The 24,911-nt window shown below is 39.8% G+C and overlaps 1 protein-coding gene across 6 annotated transcripts in view; it reads right to left on the reverse strand.

Moving 5' to 3' along the window:
* Window positions 1-24,911, reverse strand: part of tcf12 (transcription factor 12) — a 74,553-nt gene that overhangs the window by 28,586 nt on the left and 21,056 nt on the right. For 5 of the 6 annotated variants that reach the window (XM_034196959.1, XM_034196960.1, XM_034196955.1 and 2 more), the window contains exons 6-8: window positions 9,219-9,280; window positions 7,205-7,340; window positions 6,091-6,143 (exon numbers count right to left, since the gene is read on the reverse strand). In XM_034196959.1, the coding sequence (XP_034052850.1) occupies window positions 6,091-6,143; window positions 7,205-7,340; window positions 9,219-9,280 (251 nt within the window). Of the gene's footprint in view, window positions 1-6,090; window positions 6,144-7,204; window positions 7,341-9,218; window positions 9,281-20,878; window positions 20,913-24,911 lie in introns of those variants that run through there. The other variant, XM_034196961.1, reaches the window with a different exon arrangement.

Here is a 24,911-nt window from a genome sequence, read left to right on the forward strand (position 1 = left end):
TCCTAAAGCAAATGTTGGAATAACTAAAAACACTGAGAACAGAAAATGTAATTCTCCTTGAAAAAGATAGATGTGATGAGAGATTAAGATCCAGTGGAGAGAGTTAGGTTTATTCTTAGCTGAATTACAATTATGAGAGATGCATTTTCTGTTTTGGAAAACCTCTATTGTTACTCCAGGAAATCCACTAATGAGGCTGCTTCAAAAAAGACAATGACTCATTTGTTACATTAATATAATTATCAAGTTATTTTGTTCAAGCTTGAACACCCATCTATTTTGTCGCTGAAACCACAGCATCTTTACATCTAGCAGAAACAGCCCTTACTACTAGGATACTTTTATAAGGAGAATGTTATTTAAAATCATAAATACACAAAATGATACTGCTATGATACAAGTTATTTGATATCTTGCTTACATTTTTGATACATTTGAATGTATAGTTACTGAAGTGATGTCATGGCTATTTATATATTTGTTTCTCTCTTTCTTTATGGTTTGCTCTGAAACTTGACTATGTGCGGTGTCCTTTTATTTCCAACCTGTGTTGAATAAGATCCTAATTAGGTGGTTAATAAAAGCTAATTAGAGGTTATTTAGGAGAAAGTGAGTCTCTATACTGTGTGAATCTGAGGAGGACGCACCTGGCATAACAAAAACATCTCATCTACAGTAATACGGTTTGTTGACTTGTGTGCAGCACTATACCTTGGATCAAATCTGAAGTTTCTCCTGATATAACTTCTTTCTACTCTGTGAGCCTGTGAATCTTTGAGAGGCGGCCAATAACCAATACAACTCTTCCTTCATCACTTCCATGGCCTTTTACAAAACTGTAACAACTCCTTTTGACAACAAGCTCATTCATCCTTCTCACACTCATGTTAGGCGTGTGTGTACATGTAGTGTCCTCAGAGGCACAGTTGAACAAAACTCTGAATGTACATCGAGGTATTTTAAAGAAATATCTGCGTCATTCATTTTTGAATTGCAAATAGTTCCTTTTTCAAACACATCAGACACCATTTTTATGAAAACATTTGAAAGGAACTTCATGATAATGCTTCTGCTAAATCATAGATTATATTTTAAATGAGGCTCTAGACAATAGAAAACTAAGGAAATCACAATCACCCACAATCCCCAGACACACAACATTCGAGTAGTGTGATTTATACCTAACAAACACACTCCACATTACACATTCATTTCCAGGAGTAAAGAAGCAGCGCCTCGTGTGGTTCGATGATGAACTCTGGCTTCGATGCTCTCTAAATAACAAACACTCTCCGATTGTTGACAGGCTTTGTTTTTGAGCCTGCCAGCAATCTGAAATCAAGGTTTGTATTAATGCTGTAAACTCACGCAAGCTCTACATGAATAATTTACAACAGGCCAGAAAGTGAGTAATGACTTTAATCTGTGCATTATTACTCTTTGTCCTTTTAACTCCTCATTCTCTCCACAGATGAAAGGGCTCAGGCCTCTGGCTTGTTTGCCTGTTCCATTATCTGCAGCCTCTAATGTCAGTGGTACATTTCAGCAAGCCAAATAAAGATAAACACAAAGCCAGGGTCCCAGAGGTGGCTGCGACTGTTCAGCATCATCCCTGTCAGACGTAGGGTGTCTATCTAATCAGCCATCTGATGAGGCCGTCTCTGGGGAGCTCAGTGACCGGGGTCAGGTCGGAGCCTCAAATACAGCCCAAAATGACTTACATCTACAATACACATTATTCAATTTATACACACTAAATCTCTCATTCAGTCATGCCAAAAACACAATCCAGAATAGGTTTAATTGTTTATCAAATCTAATCTAAATTGTAATCTTTATACAACACATTTTAGCCGATGACAACCTCTGCTACAACTACTAATTTCTTGACATCTGTACAATGTTCAACTAAATTTGATGACACACAAAATACTTCCAGGCAATATGATGATTTAGTTTTCACAAGCATACAAACTGTGAACAATCATTATTATCGTTTGCAGACCTGAACACACCCTGCTGTTTTTAAAACACTTTTTATCTCTTTGAAGGCCCAAATAAATGTAATACCTATTGTTTCCTCCCCTCGCCTCTTTTAGGAAAATCAGTGTACTTTAAAGGATGTAATGGCACATGAATGCATGTATACTTATTTATAATCTTTAACTGTGTCTATGTTATATGCCTATATCCTAAATTCTCCCACACCACTCCACTCCTCCGCTCCCTTCACTGGCTTCCGGTAACTGCTAGAATCCACTTCAAGACACTGGTACTTGCTTACCATGCTGCGAATGGATCTGGCCCTTCGTACATCCAGGACATGGTTAAACCGTACACCCCAGCGCGTGCACTACGCTCTGCATCAGCCAAACGACTCGTTGCGCCCTCGCTGCGAGGGGGACCCAAGTTCCCATCGGCGAAAACACGTGGGTTTGCTGTCCTGGCTCCAAGATGGTGGAATGAGCTCCCCATTGACATCAGGACGGCAGATAGCTTGCACATCTTCCGGCGCAAACTGAAAACTCATCTCTTTCGACTCCACTTCGAGCGTTAGAACTATTAACGAAGCACTTTTATACTAATAAAGGACTGGCTTACCTAAAGCCAGTTGAGTAGCACTTGAAATGTTTGGCTCTATGAAACCTGATGTACTTATATGATTCTGTTTTCTTCAAGGTTGTGTCTTCCTGGTCGAATGTACTTATTGTAAGTCGCTTTGGATAAAAGCGTCAGCTAAATGCAATGCAATGTAATATGCATAAGTTGCACATGTGCAGCTTTTCACCGATCTGCTGGGTGCCCCTAAAAACTCATTTAGATACTTAAAAAGACCTGGGGTGATGCTGGCTGTTTACATATGGCTCTACTAATGTATTTTATCCACAGTCTATTTACCAAGCCCTGATACAATGTCCCGGCCTGCTGTGGTTCTAAAGAAGGAAACAAAAAGGCACTGCTTTCTTAGCAACAGGAACATTAGGGTACTGTTTATGATCTCTTGTCTTTGAGCTGTTCAAGTCGCAGGGATGTATCTTTTGAATGTCATGCATCAGACAGCACTGCAAGGAACATCTTTGGTTGTAAGATTCAGAGCCTAAAGCACACTTCCTTTCTTACAGCTCACACAGTACAAATCTCTCAGAAGCACGGGTGTCTGAGTGATCTGTCAATCTATTTTGTCATCCACACTCAGGGTTCTCGCTTGCAAAAGTCCCTGAGGGGAGCTGAATCTCAGCCCACCACTTTCTTTCTCTCATCCTGCAGCCATAGCGTCACCAAAGCCAGGGAGGAAGTGTCACATCGAGCCGCTGTGCCTCAGAGGAGGGTTCATAGGGATGGGGGGGGGGGCACTATTTACACAAACAAACTGACACACACACACACACACATACACACCATGCCCTTGCAGCTCCCCATAAATATCCTACAAGATGCCACTTTCCCCCACGAGCCCCAACAGTCCCCGTCCAGTCCTCCTGTCAGACAGGTGCCCACGCAGCTGCCCGTCAGCATCCCTCAGCGCAGCCGCCTGTCTGTCCAATCACAATGCTCCGTCCTCAGTGCTCAGTTTATACAGTCAGATAATGCAGGGAGCCAATTATAGACAGGGTGTCTACTGTAACACATTATTTTAATATGAAGCTTTCATGCTTAAGCACTTCATGCTTAAGATTTTCATCTATCAGACATGTTATACTTTCTTAATGCCCCCTTTTTCTTTCTTTTTTATTACTTACTTGTCTTAAAAATGTATGATGTTAGACTGTATATTATAGCGTGTGCGTATGCTTGCATGGATTATTCTTGATGGTGGATAACAGCTGATTTTTTTTAGGCATATGCATCACACAATTACAACCACATCTGCAGTATCTCATGGCTGCAAGCACACATCTAGCAGACCACAGAGGAAAGTATGTGTGTGGCTAAAGGGGGTACGGTGTCTGTATATAAGACGAAGAAACATTTAAATGTTTGCAATCAGCCAGCTGGCCTGTATAGATAGCCTTCACATCCTGCTGCACTGCTGTGTCAAAGCCTAAATGCGCAGAGGATGTGCTCCCGTAAATATTTTGATTCAGCTCCATCATGTAGTGTACACAAACACACACACACACACACACACACACACACACACACACACACACACACACACACACACAATAACATCATGCTTGGGCTTGCAACTTACATTGACTATCTGATTCAAAACTCTGAAATGTATTTTTAGACTGAGAAGCAAGAATACAAGCTGGAGGCAAAAGGGGATTTGAGGATGAAATAAATAAATAACATTCCCTTTTTTTTTTTTAAATCAAGCAGTTATTCAGGTCTCTGGTGAGCCTCTCCAGCTTGCTTACACAAGCAAAAGCTTTCAGGGCATCTGCAGCTGCATTCATGTTGTACAGGTACGCTGCAGGCTCTTCACAGCTGCCTCTGGCAAAGTATCTCTGACTCCAGGTGCACCTTCCCCTCGGCACTTCTTCAACACCACCCTCACTGTGTCGGAGCCAGCGACACAAACAAGGGTCTTGGCTGATAATCATCCTCAGACATAGAGCAATCTGCAACACTTTACACATTTTTAGAGGCCATAAGTAGATCTTTACACCATCATGCCAACATGCCTCACCTATGCCTCCAATACTGATATCCTAGCACTTCTTAAAAGCTGCCAGACAACCTCCCACTCAAACATTTTCCACATATATCACCTATTAAAAAAACAGCTTTATGTTTTCTCTGTCAGCAGGTTAAAAGAGACCTACAGCCCTTTATTCAACACTACCATCTTCATTCTTTCAAATAGGATCAAAGACTAACTGGGATAATTCCTCCGAGCTCCAGGCTTTATCTCCTGAACAGCGCTGAGTGACAAGAAGAAGCTGTATTTTATCCCGTGCTCCGTCACTGTTTTCCCCCATCTAGCATTGTACTGCTTGATTGTACTCTCATGAGTCACCGAACCGCACCTGCGCCCATGTGTTAAGTACTGACAAATAAAAGCCCAGCGTCCATTTACACAACAAAGAGATGTAACCCGCGAGGCAACCATTCTTTGGCTCCCTGCGCCTGACAAGACCGCAAATATATCACTTACTTAAGAGGAAGGCAGCTCACGTTCCTGCTGCTGTCAGAGGCTGCTTCTCTCCCTCACGCTCTGACAAACTTCTTTTCAAATACAAATCCAGAAACAAAACACATGCCAGCCTTTTATGTTGCATGGCCTGTTCCATATTTGATTTCAGAGTAACAGGCAAATCCAGTCTCAGACTGCCTCACCAAAAAAGAAAGAAAAGAAAAGATAACCCTTTCATTGTTTAAGGAAAGAAAGGGGGGGATTTGCTTCGTATTGGAAAAGGAAAAAATATTGTCTTGTACCAGTTGTAGGAATTTAAAGCAAGGCTTAATAAAACCTTTCCCAATCCGCCGGGGTTTTAACAATGAACATCTGACTTACTGATTTATGCATATTAATGAACGTCAACACCCCCTGTCTAAGTGAGAGCAAGCTGAGCTCCACACTTCTCTGCATCCTAATGGTTTCTGCTCCACCGGGATCATTACCAATAGAAATTTCAGATATTCTATGCTATTAATCTCTGTCTGTCCTCCTGTTCGGCTACGTAATGACTAATTAAACATCAAAAGAGCAGAGCTGGGGATCTGCTCTGACAGCCTCTCTCTCCCAGGAGAGGCTGTGAGGAGGCCAGACTGTGACAGGGCAGCACTGAAAATCAATCACCTCAAGGTGCACAAGTGTGAGGACGCACACACAAAATGTACTGAAGATGTTCCCTAGACATGTACACATTAAAACTAAACAACACCCATGTAAACAACAAACATGAAAAGTCAGAACTTAGATAAACAGGCACCACAACATGCTGAGTTAGGAAACAAATAAAAGATCCGACCTAAGAAGTGTGGCAGTGATGTCAAGAGCGCTCTTTGTGTGCAAGAGGGAGTTGAGTAGCATAGATGTGTGTGTGTGTGTGTGTGTGTGTGTGTGTGTGTGTGTGTGTCTGCTTAAGTAAGCTCACTGTGAAATCAATTTATATGAGAGGTAGATGATCTTCCACTCACAGATGAAGGCAGGCCAGGAGGGACCTTGCGAACCTTTTTTGTTTGTAGAGGATCTGTGGAGAGATGAAAGCAGGTCTAGTCATTCTCAGGCAAAATCAAAAGGCAAACATGAATGTGCTGTAAGCGAACTGTAGTGTACCAGACATCTACTTTGTGGCATTGTTCAGAATGGATTATTCGTGATTAAATCCTGATTTACACAGAAACATGAGTTAAAAAATTAACTTTAGATATAAAAAAACCAAGCGTTTTGGGGTGGGTTACTAACATATTTGGAGACAGGGCCCACAGTGTAGCTCCGTTTATGTCTTCAGGTTTAGATTGAGAAAAGCTTTCATGTGTGGGTCTAATGTGTCTGCTTGTTATCCTATGGTGATGGTTTTGTTACGGTTTAGTTGTATTTTCCCTTTTTACCCCACTTTTACAGATGTTTTTTCTTCTTATAGTTCAGCCCTCAATAAAGACATTGTTTTTTTTTTTTAAATCAATAAAGATTATCTGGTTGGTAACATATGAATGATAACAAACTATGTTACTGTATTTCTGTTGTCCTTGGTTATTTATATCTTCTAGGAACATACCTTCCATACTTTAGTTTTATATTTCAGGGCAACTGTCCCCCAAACATAACGTTTTTTATTTTTAAGCTGCATAAGCTGCATTTGGTCCCTGAACTAAACATGGAGAGGCAGCGTTCATTTATTATGCTCCATATACTGTATCTAGAACAAACTCCCAGAAAACTGCAGGTCCGCTAAAACTCGTACTACTTTTAAATCCAGGCTGAAGACTTTTCTTTTTGCCGCTGCCTTCTTTGGAATAAAAAAACTTTTTTAATATCGTACACTGCACTGTAAGTTATATTCTTCTATACCTGTCTTATTCTATTTGAGCTTGTCTTATTTGTATTTTTATGGCTTTGGATGACTGTTTTGAAATATATGTAAATGTCATTTTGTGTTTATGTTGCACTTCATCATGCTTTTAACGTTTTGTTAAAAAGCACATTGAATGCCCTAAATGGTGAATTGATTAAACTTGCCTTGCAAATAAACTATAACATTTCATTTTCAGGACATTTTATCTATTTTGTTCTCATTGCGATGGTACTGACCACTGATTGGAGGATCTTGCAGAGGACGTCTTCTAGGATTGGCTGCAGTGAAGGAGTAGAAAGGAGCAGAAGACTTCCTTGACGGAGTCACCGGACTCGGACTCGCCATCCCGACGTCCGACCTTACAGAGGAAGACTGGAAGAGAAAACAAACAAAAACAAATGCTTAAAATAAAGGAAAGGCTTATCGAGGTGAGCTTGTTTCCTTCAGCAGTTTGAAGTTATTATGTGATCTGTTTGTTCTGTGCCACAGGACACATCAGCACATCATCCTATCGCCAATATCTATTTAACCTCTGCAAACCCAACAAACTGGGCTAAGAGGCCAATTAAGAGCTTGGTCTAATTAGAGTAATCGGCTGCAGACCAGTAGAGCCGGGATCATTTGAGCGATTTGCAGCAGCTCGGCTTTTAAACTCCCCTTTCGCGCCCCCTTGGAAACAGCAGGCTGAGGATTGACACCATTACCAAGGAGATGTTTGCAACAGCTCTGATTTTTGATTGACAAATACCTATAACAACATTTATTTTAGTTTAGTTGAAATTAGCATATATGAAATAAATAATTTCTGTGATCTACAATGTAGGTCATGAAAAACTGCCAGAAGCAACGTGATACACATGTAATAAAAAAAATAATCAGGTCAGGTTCTGTAAAATGACAACATATCACAACAGAGCCATTTCTGCTGTTGCCTTTGTTCAATGATATTAAATCCCAGCAGCTACACTGGCCTCTTTCACACTATTGTAGCGATCAAATGTAGATGTTTGTGAATTTCTGTGAACACCTCTGAATTAGTTTGCAAGAAGGAGAGAATTAGACTCTTGCATCTTTCATACTTTTCCATCTGTTATAGCAGTTTTCCTTGAGATTTAAAAAAGTTCAGATGGAGACTTTTTGACACAACGAGTCAGAACTATATAAAGCAATATGTGGGTAACCACTGTATGTAGAGAGCTCCAAACATGGCTACTGCCAGGTCCCTTGTCTTGTTGAATTATTTGGCTTAAGCAGTTGACTAAACACACACTCAAATGTTACAAATAAAGCAGTGTACAAATCAATATGTATATCGAGCAATCGTGAGAATAAACTGTAAAATTTAGTCCATTGGTTGTTTTTTTTTCCAATAATAAATATTTTTGCAGAATAAGAGAATAATCATTCATCTCAGATCTCTGCAGCTGCAGATCTGAACAAAACTCCTTCTCAAAATATAAATAAATTAAATTGTATTCCCTCCCTTTGTCGCGAAAAAAATGAAAACGTCATCAATCATTTAAAAAGGCTCTTCTACTTGGCTTCAGTCAGCATCTTCAGTTACTGGATATATGGAAACCTAAAGGGCAGGGCATAGGTGTCAGGGTGTGATGTGAATCTCAAGGGCTCAAACTTTGAAGTGACATTTGATTTTTTTGCATGTTACCGTTTGGAAAGGGTAAGATCTTGAAGTTATTTCTAAAAATGAACCCAAAGCAAATGGAAGTAGCAGTTTTGTTTAAAAGTGATGGACCCCCAGCCTTGATAAAAGCTCGACTGCTCGGTTTGTGGTTGTTATAAAGAGGGGAGCTACTCAGGAACAGAGGGATTAGCAATAATCCAGCCTAAGTTAAATAAAGGCATGGATCCCCTGTTTGAAACCGGTGGAAGAGATGCAGGGTCTTATATTAGTATTACTTAAAAGGAATCAAAACTCAGGGGTACATTTATGTTTTTCCTGTTTATCTATCTGGATCAAACGGTTAACATACAGAGAGGGGTTCCGTTTACTGGTCGCTCTAAATATTTAATATAAAGGCTGTGTGATGCCTTTAACTGGGTGTGTTGAGCTTTACTGTTACTTTATGTTTTGACTGTTTAATACACTGTTGCTTGGATGATACTACCTATTTAACAATTTAGAACATGTTGCTTGATTTGTTTTTCAAGTGAAACTGTGTTATTGGTATTTGGGAATATAGAAGCTGATTTATGGTAACACAATTGCATATAGCTGTGCTTTGAACTCACCTGGCCGCCAGATGCTCCAGGATTCCTCCCATAGCCAGGAAACGGAGCCCGCTCTGATTTACCTGTGAAAATCAGACAATGGAGAGTCGTAACAGTCATTATCCTTTATGATATTTGAGCACACACCTGGACTCATATTAAATATTAAACAACATTAATGTGAACACTTTATTGACAATGATTTTAACTGTGACTAGAGTTTTTTTTACTACACTAATAAACACCATTGGTAAATCTAAGAGTTGTTTGTCCTTTCACTGAGGTAGAGTTGTTTTGTGTTTGTTTTCTTCCCCTATACGCAATGATATGACGCTGGCTGGAAGCAAAGAAAAGAAGAACTCGCATTAAAGAAATGTGACCTCCTAAGGTTTTTTAACAATTGACTTTGTTCTTGACTTAAAATCCAACGAACATACAGTACAAAGGTTGAAACTGAGGTTGTAGCTTAACAAAAGCTAAAAAAACTAAAGTGTAGTTCTAAAAAAAGTGTGTCACGTCATCAGTATGAAAGAAACTATCAAATAAATATAATACTGATAGTGATCATTTTCAGACAGTCTTTCTATCAGTGTCACATTAGGTGTGATCCCCCCAGAGGAAAAGCTCCCGAGCAGCCATCAGGGGGAAATAAAACTCATAGCACACAACACACATGAATCATACACATCACTATATCCGAACTCAGCAGTTTTACTCAGGTGAAAAACAAACAAACAAATGAGAGCTCCTGAGGGAGAATGATGAATAACTTTAGCGTTGTACATTATTTTTTGTCAGACTTCCAAATATTACAAGCAAAGATGCAAGCCTTAGAACTCAATTCTGTTTACTCTGGGGAAAAGGTAAATATATGTTTGTGAGTTCAAACTTGCATAGCCTGGATCTTTTGTTACACAATGACTGATCTGCACACTGCTTTTACAAGCGCAGGTGAACAGAGGCATGCACGTCTAAGAGAATTCACTTGTGCTTATCTGCGCAGTCCTGCAGGAGACAGTTGTTCTGCATCTGTGCAGACCGTCTCCAGAGGCGAGGGAAGGAAATCAGGAAGATGGTTAAACTGGCAAAGCTGCTTCTCTTCCAACAATAATGTGATACAGTTCTGAGCCATCGCTCTTGCATAAAGGAAATAGGATTAAGTTGTCAGTTACCACCAACGTGCACTGTCGTGGCAGCATGATCAAACATCTCCTTTGATGGAGAATTGTATATTCTTTATTTGCTGTGTAATATCTAAAGGTGGTTTAGTCCAGTGGTTCCCAACCTTTTTTCCCAAGAGCCCCCCCAAATGACTCCTGTTGGAAGTTGCACCCCCCCCCCCACACACACAAGGGGGGGAGGGGGGCGCAACAGCGGTAATTCAAGTTTAAAAGTCTCAAAAAAGATACAACTACTGTCACAAATTGGATGAATGTGAAGTATGGTGTTAAAGGAGGATGAAAGCGTAATTAAGGAGCACTATTGGAGAGACTTTGTTGGTTGTTGGACTCAGGATTAATTCATTTGGATTCCCGCTGTATGAAGGAATTAAAGGATGGCGCAAGTAGAAACAATTCACAAAGGGATTAAACTGTTTAAAACACATGCTCAAAGTAAGCCGGATTTTGCCGATGTGTTTATGTGGATTCAAAAGTCGTAAATAATCTACAAAATGGAGGAGACCGATCTGATTAGAGCAACTGTGATAAATAATCTGAAACCGGCATGGACAATGACTATGTTTTAAAAATGCGCTTATCCAGACAAGCCTGGTTTGGACACTTTACGGGCAGAAGAAACATTTCTATTAAAGAAAGAATTAAACATTTCTGTCTTTTTATGCCTTTAATACTAACTTGAATTTTTATTAAAATTAATTAATCAATTATTTTTTATATTTTATTGTAATGTAGAGAAGAGGCTTTTAGTGACAATCATGTATTGCCTTACAATTATATGTAAACATTTTTTTTTTTTAAAGGTCTAAATATGATATTTGGCCTCAAATCATCTGAGGCCTGGCGCCCCCCCTGCGATCTTTGGCGCCCCCCCCAAGGGGAACCACTGGTTTAGTCGAATTAATTTTCACTCCTAAAATGTCTTGTGAGGAAAAGGAGTTAAATATTCATTGGCAGCATGTGTTCTGTCACACACACTGTGTCCTGTGTGAATAATTAATGGTCACTGTTGTAGTTTCGGGGCCCACCGTGGCAGACAGATGTGTTTGTGAAAACAATGTCTCGGTCCACACAGAGAAGCAGCCACACAGCGACCCCGACAAAAAAAGGTCCAAGCAGCTCGATCAAACAGAACAGTGAAACCTAAAGTTAGAGTACACAGGGATACACAGTATAAACAAGGACTTACTGAGGAAAATACCATACATAAACATTTACTACATTTGTAAGCAATGATAATCTTGCTAATGCATTTACAGGGACCCATCCTAATAAGAAAAGGCTTGTATAAAATGAGCAAAATATGTGCCGCAGCCATCATATCTGCTTATTTTTTGATATACTTAAGGCTCTAACCAACGTATTACACAAACATACAGTATATATGAGAATTGACGATGCTATCGATTTTTCTCCGTACGGGAGTTATCAACAATGTATCAATTAAACGTTCTACTTTTATAAACACAGTGTTTAGTGTATCCGCACATCACTGTGCAAAAAGATGCAATGTCCAAGCTTTGTTTTGGTCTGGTACTTGCCCTTCCTTTCCATCTCCGACCCTGCATGGAGAATATCTCTGCAAGCACAAACAATAGACTTGAAACTTAAAAAAAAGATACATTTTTCCATAAAGTTATTACTCTGTCTCTTACTTTGGCAGGACAGTCTAAAGTTGCTTCTAGAGTGCACATTTTCAAAGCTACTATTGTCCATGCAGTGTATTTTAGAGGTATAGATCCAAATCCACTAAACAACTCAGTGGCTGTCTCTCAACGTGATAGAAGCCTTCAAGCTCTTTGGATCCCATCCTCAGGAATGGACAGGGTGTTCTTGGTCTAATTGATGCAGCAACTTCAAGTACATTGTCTCTCAAAGATAATTAGTATTTATTTTTGAAATATGTGTATGGTATGATAAAATACAGGTTTACTTGGTTTGTTTGTAGACTAAAAGAAAATTAAACAATAACCAAGTTCATGAGTGGTGAAAGATCCACGAAAAATACAATCACACGGCAACTTCTATCAAAAATACCATCATCCCCTGTCTCTAAAAGAACTGCTAAACAAACAAAGCAAGTTGAAGCTGGGTTGACAAGTCATGACACCCACTCTATTCGCTGTTTCTTTCCCCGCCTCAGATGACCTGAATCTGCCAGGAAGAAGAGAAGGACGGACCGGCCCCATGGCACAGGCAGTTGGTGTTCAACTTCAGTACCGTACAGTAAGCAGGTCATGAATGGAAACATATGTTAGTTTATTAAGACTGTCCTGCTGAAGATGACTTTATCTGATCATGAACATCATCTCTGCCCTCAGCAGTGCGACAGGAGAAAGTCTCTTCCAAGTTATTCTTCTCCTGCTGCAAAAAATCAGTATGTACTTTGTATGTACTGTACTAAAATGTACTTTTTTCCCTTCTTTGGTACATAAAACAGATATTAAAGAAACAAGCTGATAAATGTATTGCAACTGAAGCCCTTGTATCTTTATGACAGCTTAAATCCCAGTGTAACCTCTTCAACTTCATAATAAAGCAACAACCTGAGAATAACCCCTGCTTTTAAAAGATGCCTGCCGCTTGAAAACATAGCTGAATTGCTTTTGAAATGACGGGAGAATGAATATTTATGATGCTGAAGTAAAGTAGAACAAAGTGATAAATCAAGAGGAGCATATCGCTGGGTTGGCCGGTTCTAAAGCCAGCAGCCTAAATTAGCTGAATAAAATATACCCTTATCATGCAGTCTCCTGTCTGACGCACATGGACTGTAACTCATTGTGAGCTAAACAGGTCACTGTCAGAGTATTTCCAAATAAAAAACAAAAGCCAAATAAGTTGTTAAAACACAAAGTTCCCTCGTTGAAGTTTATAAATCAAAGAGTATCGCTGCCATGAGCGACAGAGAAACAACAAAAGCAGAAGTAATTTTATGAGTTAGTCTTTTTATAACGAAAGCTTTGTTTTCCCTCCTCTGAGCAGCCCGTTTGATCACAGCCTCAAAACAAGAGCAACACTATTATTGTTATCATTATTTTTTGAGTAGCCCCATTTGTTCTGAGCAGGGCTGCGTGGGACTAAGCGGGTGTTTTCTTTCTGTGAAACAGGCTAATGAGTCTAAAGTGCCATGATTGATAGGAAGCAAAAGTCATTATCTGCCTTAAAACAGCAACGCATGCAAAAGATACAAAATGCAAATAAGCAACATGACTAAAGTGGCTTAATTACTGCACCATCAGTGATATCAACGTAAGTATGCAGACGGCCATCGCACAGTATATCCCCAATGCAATGAAAAATCTATCTAATGAGGTAATAAATTCACATTCAAATATTCTGTGAAGCTACTGATTAGCATACCACTCAGAGTGAAGATGTAACTATGATTAGGACACATTTCACTGCAGGAGAATCTGTATTAAACAGGGTGTGCCCTGGCAGACACATTATATTAAACACGCATTTTCCACAGGGACAAAACTAAACGTCCATCATTCAGTCAATAGCTGACCAGAAAAACAATGTGCCGATTACATCAAACAATCAAATATGTGCATGGGTGTTAAACTAAATCACAAAATACCATGTACATTACAAGATGAAAAGGCACAATAAAAACTCGGAGTTGATACATTTAAACTTGTATTAGCATTAAAGCTTTGTTTCTTCTTAGATTTCAGTTTCTCTCACAGTAACTGGACCATTTGCACAGGGATCGATAAGCTGTGAACGACTACCAGGAAGTCAATCCACAGATCTTTATAGGCTTTCAAAATAAATATAACAGTGAACCCTAATGACATTCACATTGTGCCTGAGGTTACTATAATCCCAATGTAAGGATCTCTGCAGCAGGATGTGGTTTATAAAGCGTGTGTATCTGACACATTATTTTCACAGCCTGATGACAACTGATTGATGTGTTGTGCCCATGTGGTGCTAAATATAGCACTGTGTATTGGACCTCCGCTATTGTTTAGCAAAACAAAAACATATCATGCTTTCAGTCCTTCCCTTTATACTCCAGGCTGCTGTCATGTTATCAAAGGAGGTTTACCTATTCTGCACATTAGTGCTGTAGCGACGCGTCGACGACTTCAAAATATCGTCGACGACATATTTACGCGTCGACACCATAGACTGTATATATGGACGCCACACACACGTGGGTCACCCAAAGCAACAAGCAGTTCGCAATCGCACTTCTAACACAATGGAGACTGAAACGGCTACCACCTCCTCCTCACAGGATTGCGCACGAAGCCCCCAAACGAAAACATCTCGCCCTAGGTCTTCAAAAGCATGGGAATATTTTAAAGTTAGTCCAAAACGCAAAGATATTTATATATTTATATCTCACTGAGACTGCTGCTTGACCGGAAACAGCAGCTAGCTGTGGTGGCTACCATTAGCAGCAAAGCATTTGCTCTCCGATTTTTACATTAAAATGGAATTATGGATTATAAATTCAATCATTTTTTTATACATAGACGTTAAAAACCTATGGATTAACCGATTCAGCCGCGTTTTTTCTCATTTTATTGCCATTGAACACGTATTTTGATCAGATTGACAGCTACGGCGGTGAGACGATCTCCCTAGAAGCTCTGTGAAGGTACGTGTTGTGATGACTGTATTTGCTTCCCCTGTCGCGAGTCCGGATCACTCAGTGATGACACTATGTACCTACATAATCTGTGGAGTCTCAGCTTTAATCGGATATCTTGTATGTGCAGCTACGATAAGTAATAAGGGCACTTTTATCTTGAGTTCTGTGCCAATGTCCGTTAGCATTTTTCGCTCAGGGGTCATTTAGATGCTTCTTATGAGACTTGTGTTTTGTTTTGGTAAACATGGTTTGTATCGTCAATTAGCTGAGATTATTTCCGTTAATCTGGTATAACACATTAATAGGTTCTTAAATATTAAGATCCCCTGAGACACAGTATCGTGAAAAAAAATTGTTTTACATTACGTTTTTTTTACATTACGTTTTTTATGAATTGAACAACAGAAAAATAATCGTTAGATTAGTCGACTAATCGATCAAATAATCGCCCGATTAATCGTTTTCAAAATAATCGTTTCCCCCCAGCACTACTGCACATACAGTCAAAAGCTCTGCAGTTCTTCTGGCGTGCTCTATCATTGCAGCCAAGAATGAGCATTACTTCAGCTACCCTTTATGTTCTTGATCTTCTTGCCTGGGGGCTCAGTTGTGTTTGGATTAGAAGCTCAAGGTCTCTTGTTTTAACTTTTCTATTCTTCTATTTATAAAACCTTCCTAACTCTTGCAACTCTTTGCACTTATACAAAAGCAAATTCCTTGTATGTGTAAACCTACTTGGTAATACCACTGATTCTGATGATATACTGTACTGGACAGACATCACACACTACACACAGGATGCTTAGCTCAAAGCAACAGATTCGACATAAAGAAGTTATATTTCTCTTTCACTTACTTTACCCAGATGTTCTCGTAACCCCTACTATCTTAAAGACATGCGTGTTTCTTGAACTGCATTCCACAAGATTTATTCCGCAATAACCACAAAATAAAATATGAGGGTTGTCAGGCCACATGAGTGACGATCCTGAGAGATGTTTGGTATAGCGAGCAATTTTCTTGCAACCAAAGCACTTTGGTAGATTTAGATTGTTCAATAGCTCCAAACATACAACCCGCCCCAAAACCCCCTTCACCGACCATGTAAAGCATCTGTGCACCTGCTTTCTTTCATTAACACTGAGCAATAGCTTTTCATTGTGGATTCACTTTATCAATAACCACCAATTTAATAAGTATATAACCTAATGTCTACAAAATATGATAGCACAATTATTTCAATGGTAATGTGTGAGTCCAAAAGCATTTGGCTATGTGTTTGACTACATTTCAATTCAAAGAGAATGCATGCATCACTTTATAACCAAACTCCTTTGTTAGTCTTTTGGCCATCTTATAAAACATGAACTGGAGTCAGTAAAAACATCATATCACATAAAGTAACTCATTATAAAATGTATACCAAATGTTCAATCCCATTCATCTTCACGACCAACATGCTGAGCTACTGAATGAAGTGAATGAACAACATTTGGTGCTGACATCTTACTGGAGGAGAGAGCAGGCGGGCAGTCATTCATAGTGTGGCTCCGTATTGATCACAGGGCTGCAGTACAGCCTCTCTCTGAAAATGTGAGAGGTAGTGACCTAAGCGTCTCAAGGGATCAATTCAAAACCCTCGCCACAAAAACAGCCAATTAGTGAGCGTGCTTCAGCGCCTCTCAGATGCATCCAGAAAGCAAGGCCATTTTCATTTCTCCAAGGAAAGCCAGGATCATGAAAACAATCACACAATACAGGATGAGGAAGTTGTTAATGTAGACATAAAAGGAATTCATCACACGCCAGAGCACTTGTTTTCTTTTCTTCCAGCACACATGTTTGCTGCTTGTGTCTCTGTTTAAGTTGTCACGTGACTCCGTGGCATCTAACCACAAAACACCAAACCTATCAGCTTCATTTCTTAATGTCAGACCCGTCAGGACTACGTTTTGCCATTTTTATGAATCACTATTGAAAGCTCCAAGACCTAAATACTGTCATCTAGCTTTGTGCTGTTTGACTGGTATTATCCATCAAAATTAAATAGTAAGATCGTGTGAGGATTTAATCATAAACAGGATATCCTTCCTAACATAAAGTCAAGTGTTGGCATCTCTAAATGCCTTGCAAGTAAAGTAAGACAGACTCAATGCCTTTTAAAATGCCTCCTTATATTTCCTTTGCATAAGAGTGTGCGTACATCCCTTCTGACAAAGCTGTGTTAGAGGTTATGTCAGGGAGGATGAGGAAACAGTGGAGGAAGGTAGTACCACACTAGCTTCCTCTCTGGTTAGGGTTGAATGTCTACAGCCGAGCATCAAGTAACAAGAGTAGGACGGAGAAACATAACAGAGCCTCAAAACACTGAGGGAACATGTCTCCCCTGCCCTGAGAGCAACATTCATTTCAGTGAACAGCCTTGTCAGCAGTGACATTATTCAAAACAGCAAGAGCAAATGTTAATGAGTTCTTATTTGCATATTTATTTTTTCTTTGTATAAATGTCACTGATTATTACGTACTATGATGATAAATGCATCTGCTCATGCAGCCTGATGTGTAATTAGCCATTAGCTGGAATGAATAGATCAATTAAAGGAGAGGGACCGGGATTAAGAGAAATCAAACCAGGAGGAATACAGCAGTGAGAAACAGAATAACACTCGGGGGGGGCTTACCTCCATTGCTTTTAGATTAGACTACAAATCTCAAGAGCGATACTAATCAAGGAGAGGTGTAAATCACAGACATCAGAGATTCTTTAGGTATGACTTTCAAATCCAGGAGCTGCTGCTTATATCAACACCAGCTCAAATGTTTACTTTCTACTCAAATCCATCTCTATGTGGAAGAGGAGATGTGGATTTCCTGATTGCATTCATCTCCTCCCGGGATAATCAGGTGCCATGGCTCTGTCCATTTGAATTTTTTCTAACTCGGTAAAAAGGAAAGAGGGGGAGGTGTATAGGGGGAAAATGTTTTCGCTTGGCCTTTGCCTTTTTTCCGGAGCCCAACTATTCTCCTGCTAGCGCTTGTTATTCACGAATGAGGAAAAAAATGCATTACTGCGGACCAGATGGGAACATTCCACATGACCAAACCAATCAATCACCTCGGTGGGACGCAGGTGTGACACAGCCGCGCAGCAACACACCATTTCACAGTCTATCAGGCACAAACACATGGTCACCAATCAATGGCACCCTGAGGACCCATGAGGAGGGGTGCAGCCTCACTGGTTCATGGCTGATGACTTCATAATCACACATCCATTCTCTCAGAGGAGGAGGGCGATGAGCTCCCTAATAACATCTCCCACCACGTGAACACCAACACTGTAATGGATGCCGCTTCGATAGGGATGCTAACATGCTCCCCCGGCATCACACATTCACGTGTGAGCTCACCAGCACCATCCCACTTGGATTGAATGAAGGCTTTCCAGGGAAGCAAGGAGCACATTAACAAGCTGGATAAAATGTCCCCTAGCCGGATATTGAAAATCAAGTCAGTGTGTGACATCAAAGTGATGTTTGGTATAACTTGCCAAACAACTGTTGAACAGTAAAACTACAGAGAATGAGGTGAAGGACAAGGAAGGATACACACATGGGTTAGGAATGCCGATCCAGCTCTAAGCACTGTGGGCATATTTCCATACAGAGTTCCTTAAAACACTTTAAGAACATAAAACACCAAAACTGCCTTAAGGGAATAAATCCTTTGATGATTACTCTCTGTGGGGATGGCATTGTATTGTGGGCAGAAAGCGTATCGGGCAGTTCAAAGAGTTTTGTTGACTTGACGAGTAGAAATGTACAGTCCCGCCCCCAGAAGAAAAAGTCTCACAGAGCTTCTCTCTACACTTCCCACACCTCACGCTGCCAGGCATTATCACGTGGGAGTAAAGGCGAAAGAAATGTTTGTATTTAATAACCAATCACATTCCACTACAGTCCAAAAAGAAAGGAGTGTTACATTATCTCGCGTTTTGTTTGCCAGCACACGCAGCATGGACACAGGACGCCTGGGAGAGCAGTTGTGAGTGTGGAAACACGGGGGCGGGGGTTAGGAGTGGTGGGCATGAGAAATAACCAGCAACTGTGGGCCAGGCATTCTGTGGCTGGTCTCAGGACTCAACCTTTGATGTTGAACCACAAATGTACTGTGCAAAAGTGACTAAAAAGAGTACTGAGTTATTCCAAGTTGTGATAAATGCAAGCAGACCAACATTTAATACAAACTTGTTTAACTTTGACACAGCACTCATACTCCTCTGTACAAGCGAGCCTTATCTTATACTCAAGCGATCCTCTCATAAACTGTACATTTTGGAGAACTGATGAGGTGCTTCTTTAAAAGGACATGGTTGGTAGGTTTTTTCAATGATATTTATAGTTTAGTTTTGGTTTCATTTCCACAAAGAACACCACTTTTTCTAAAAAGAATAAAAACAACACAGTAAAGACCAAGATCAGCTATATACAGTAGATGTGTGCTTAAGGTGTGTACAGCAATACACAGTGTCCAGTGAGGTTACAGACACAGCATTATTTATTGAGGTTGGTCCTTTCGAAAACAAATGTGTCCTAGCTTAAGTGCTCTCAAGAGAACATCTGTTACCTAAACTCCTCTAGGGGGGTCCGGGGGCATGCTCCCCCGGGAAGATTTTTTTTTTTAATGTTGAAGTTAAAAGCATCAATCTGGTGCACTTTGAGAGCAACATTAGGGACTAAATCTATGGATACATCTCAACAACACCCATGTGAAACAGAACTGAATAGATTTACTTTTTCTTTATGCATATTTTACAAATCACTCCCTTTTTAAACTATAGCATGAGTTGGAATGATGTCATACCTGTTATTCTCTTATTCTCTTATTTTGTATAACTATAATGATCATATAAAGGTGTGCCTTGGAAATACTTGTTTTGCATCAATCTTGATACAGGGTACTTATTATATGTTATAGTTTGGATTCCTAAAGCTTTTAGTCTACTATCCCATCATTCAAGGGTGGTTTTCACAATAAGTAATGGTTTATTTTTTGCACGGACACTATCATTATACATTGTTTTACTATGTTCAATCTGAATTTACTTTAAAAACATCTATATTGATTCTGACTTTTTCTACATCCAACTCACAGGTTTATCATTGCTTTGAGAAAAAAGATTATTCATTTAACCATTTTTAGAAGTGAAGATATGTCAATTGTTCTGGGAATGTCATTTTCAAACCTGAGACCTGAAAAACAGGCTCGGGGCTTAACTGGTTAAAATGTTTTACCATAATGTCTAATTGTGCATTGTATTACATCGCCCTATTTTATCTAGTTTAGCTTTTCTTGTTTGTAATGGCAGAGATTAGGGATGAATAAAGTACAACTATAACAAATCACATTAAAGCATTTCAATCCATAGAAAGGTCTGTGCCACGCAATTTCAGTAGAAACAGGAACACTTTATTGCCCTTTTGTTTTACAGCCACGACTCGCACTAGCTGCTTGCCGCTCATTCAAAATCAAAAAGACCCCCAACTTCCTAAATCTTTCCACACCCTACAAATTACAAAATAAAATAGAAATAATCCACATGAAATTCTTATCTATTGGATTACATCCAAAACGACACCGTCATTTTCCACATAGCTGACACTAGCCCGCCAAACCCTGGCTAACAACTGAAACCAGCTAGCCCACAGCTAGTTAGCTACTATTCCTGAAATGTTCGGTTTTAACATCAGAACTACAAGTTACTTACACAAAGAAGCTAAACCGGAGGGTTCATCAACATTACCATTACGAAATAAAATAATATAGATTACTTTAGGGCTAACTAGAAAAGATACCAGAACTGATGGAGGGCAAATTAAAACATGACTGACCTGCTTGGAGCATCAAGCTAACTGAAGGTGGACTCAGACGTGCAACAGCGAAATACACCCCCGGGTACAAAATAAGGAACCAATTTACATATTTAAAGAAATATCATTTTGGTGAAGTTCACAATAACAGAAAATATAGATTTTCAAGTATACAAATAACCAAAATAAAGAAGTCATAGAATAGCAATTTTATTTTTAATAAAAAAATAAAAACTTTTTTTTTTGGTGCTATTTATTTGGGGGGGACATTTTGAGTGTATCTGAATATTGGGAGGGATGTTGGCAAAAGAAGCACCAAGCGCTGAAGTCAGCAGAGTTTAATTGTTCCTCTAACAGTAATTCTTCTGAATGAATCATTTCCCTTTTAGCTTTGCACTTGTAATAATCTCCAACTCTCTTCTTGGCATCAGCAGCAGGCAGCATGAGGCGAGAGAAATGAGAGAAAGGAGTAGGGAGGAAAGAAAGGAAGATAGTGGAAAAGAGAGATGTGGGATCAACAGGAAGGTCAACAAGCACAATAAGTCTTAGCCACAGAATTCAGACTTATCTTAACTTCTGAAAATTCGTATTTTCAGCAGAAGTTTTAAGACACAATTTGACTCATTTTGCAAACATCTGCAGACACACATGTTCACAACTATGCTCACTTTATAACCAACCGCTCTTCAACATGAATGACAAGCGTTTTCTCACACAAAGCAAAGTCAGAAAAACTACATGAAGACACCCTTCCACTGAAAACAAATACAATCATGGTGCATGATGACTTGTTATGTCATCATACCAGCCAGCTCTTCCTTCCTCTTTGGAGAGACAGCGCTCCAGGCCTAGAGAGCCTACAGCTGATCCCCTGCAGCTGGGCAGCCTACCCAGTGGCCTGCTGGGGGCCCGGGCCGGGGAGGGCAAGGCTGGGGCTGGGCAGGGGCGAGATCGTCTGAGAGAAACACTAGGGTGGGGAGGGCTTAGATTTGGAAAGAGAAAGGGGATTTGCGCCCTTTCAGCTCATCTTCTGCTCTTCATGCTCCACTGACCACAGAAATAGATAAGCACACCCTGCAGCTCTGCATAATGACCGGCTACATCCACTAAACTGTACCGCACCACAGCTCCTGCCCTTCCTTCTCTGCTAATGTATAAAGTAAATACATTTAGCACGTTTGATATAGTGAATGTGCAAAAAAAGAGCCAGTAGTTCAAACTGTATCTAGCTTGTACTGTAAAGGCTTGCAGCATACTGTATGTGTGTGTGTGTGTGCGTGTGTGTGTGTGTGTGTGTGTGTGTGTGTGTGTGTGTGTGTGTGTGTGTGTGTGTGTGTGTGTGTATGTGTGTATGTGTGTATGTGTGTGTGTGCGTGTGTGTGTGTGTGTGTGTGTGTGTGTGTGTGTGTGTGTGTGTGTGTGTGTGTGTGTGTGTGTGTGTGTGTGTGTGTGTGTGTGTGTGTGTGTGTGTCGCACTGCTGAGGAAGGACACTGAAGCACACCTGATCAGCACCTGGCCCTCGGTCTGAGGAGGGTCTCCCATGAGGCGAAGCATTAGCACATGAAACATGCCCAAGTAAAAACACACAGGGGAGGCCAGTGTGATGGGGGATTTGACACTTCACCAAAAGCCTTGAGGAATAATTAGAAATGGAAAGGGAAAAGACTGAAAGGGATTAATTCTATTTCAAAACTAGTCAATAGAGGATTGCAGAATAATGCCTTCTTGTATCTAAAAAATTGCAACGTCACCGAAACAACTCCATTAATTATTTACTTTAAAAAGAACTAAACCAAGATAGGAAGATGTTTGTTGACACCATTTTTAGATGAGGCGAGGGAACAACTGCACCATCAAACACTTACTGAATGCTAATATGATGCAGATTTCAGGTTCCAGCAGTGTATTATTACTTTGCCTTTACCAGCATGCATTATCGCGTTCAACTACCTAGAGAGCAAAGACAAATACACAGCATATGATTACAAGAATATGACTTCTATAACATCAATCCAGGCAGATCATTTTGATTTGAGGAGTTTGCAAAACTATCAATTTACAACTTAAAAAGGCTGCTAGTCAAAGGAACCTGTGGACTCCAGCAGAGAAACACAATACTAAAAGGACTAACCTGAAAACATTAGCAGATAATAAACAATAAATTATCCAAGGCATTTTTTAGCCTAACATTGTCCGCCTTTGTGTTAGCATTTGATATGAGCACTCTGTCACGCACCCTGGGCTTAGCATCGCAAAAGATATTTGATTGGTTCATAGAAATAGAAACAACCCAGAGCATTTGATCCCCTCAGTGCAGAAGGTTGATATGTTCAGCCAGTACTAAATAGAAGTGTGGAGAGAAGTCTCTCTATGCGAGACTAGTATTCATCCAACAAAATAAAAACTTTTATGAAAAGGTATATAGATCTATGGGGTCATTTATAACCAAACATAATTCATCACAATAAACGCGGGCACACCAATAGAAGCTAGACAATGGCTTGTTGTCTTTTCTGCGTACATTTTGCCTAACAACTTATTTAATCAATTAATTTTCATTTTTTGGAGTTGGACAGTGAAGTTAAGAAGACTGAGAACAAGCTTGGTTTGACATAAGTAGACAAAAAGCAGCATCTAAAGAATATATAAAATAAATGACTCAATAATGGATTTCAAAGGTCTTTCGCTGTCCCAATAGGACTTCTTCCTACTTATTTCAATTAAGTCCACAAACTGTGACTAATGTTAGCTGTAAATAGCTACATCATCAACCCTGTCCTCCTAATTAGCACATGCACTTTAAAGCATCATCTGAGGTTAGCCTGAAAATGGAAAGGCTTACTACACTTGGTTGGAAACAATATCAGTCCATTAAGTAAATAATGACGAAAAGGCAAACATTAAGCAGTGTACACACACACACACACGCACACACACACACACGTCCAATCACACTACAGCGTGAGGTAAAAGAGCAAAGAGCAGCTCTTTCAGCTCATCGCCTCTGTTAATTGCCCAGATTGCTTGAAATCAACTTCCCCCACTGGCTTCCCGTAATCGAGCTAACACCACAAGAAAAATCTTAGCAGGTAATTAGATCTAACCATTCCTTGTCAGGGCTGTGAACTGTTGGCTATCCCCGTGGCTACGCAATTATAACAACTGAGAAACAAACCTTCACTACAAGACCTGAAGAAACCTTAAGTGAAGCGTAGCTGCTTACAGAGAGAGAGGTTCAGTGATTTAACGCCATTCAACACATCAGACAATCAGGAACATCAACTGTGTGAATTAAAAGGATAAATGTGCAATCCTAAAACAGTTGGAGGATAAACATGTATCTTTGTCTTTGTTTCAAGTCATTAGTGAATGTCACATCGTTATTACAATACAATGAACAATTTAATTGCAAGCCAATCAGTGCTGAACAATTCGAACACAGAGATACTTCAGTGAAGTGATGGTCTGTCATCAAAAGAGGTTGAAATAGAAAAGGGTACAAAGGGCTTCAAATAAATGATTTGTAATATTTGTTGTCGGTGTGAAGTCACAGAGAGTTTTTGGAAAAGCTGCTGTTTATTTAGTTGCCGTTTACTTTGAATATCAATTCAATAGAAGTTTGCCTTTATATTCTATTAAAATTGTTGAAAATGTGGGGATGACAAATGTGTGTGTGTGTGTGTGTGACATTTAAACACAAGGTGATGTGTTTAAATGTCAGTCCAACACCCCAAAATATCCATTGTAATATGGTATAAAAGTGGAAAATCGGGAAATATCTATATTTGAGGGGCTCAAAAAGCTGTCATTTTTGCAAACTTCTTTGACAATAATATATTTTCACAATAGCTCCTGATAATTGTTCTGTTGATAAACTTCTCAAATACACAAATTGTTGCAGCTTTTTCCATTTTTGCCAACCACTAATTTATAGGGCTGCACGTATGTGTGACACCCTAACTTACAACTTGGGGTGGCACGTTTTCACATCGTGGAACTGGAAATCTCCCTGAACGATATGACACACTGCGCGGGCGGCGGGCGCAGTCTCTT

This window comes from Gymnodraco acuticeps, unplaced genomic scaffold, assembly GCF_902827175.1.
Source record: "Gymnodraco acuticeps unplaced genomic scaffold, fGymAcu1.1, whole genome shotgun sequence".
Lineage (NCBI taxonomy): Eukaryota > Metazoa > Chordata > Actinopteri > Perciformes > Bathydraconidae > Gymnodraco > Gymnodraco acuticeps.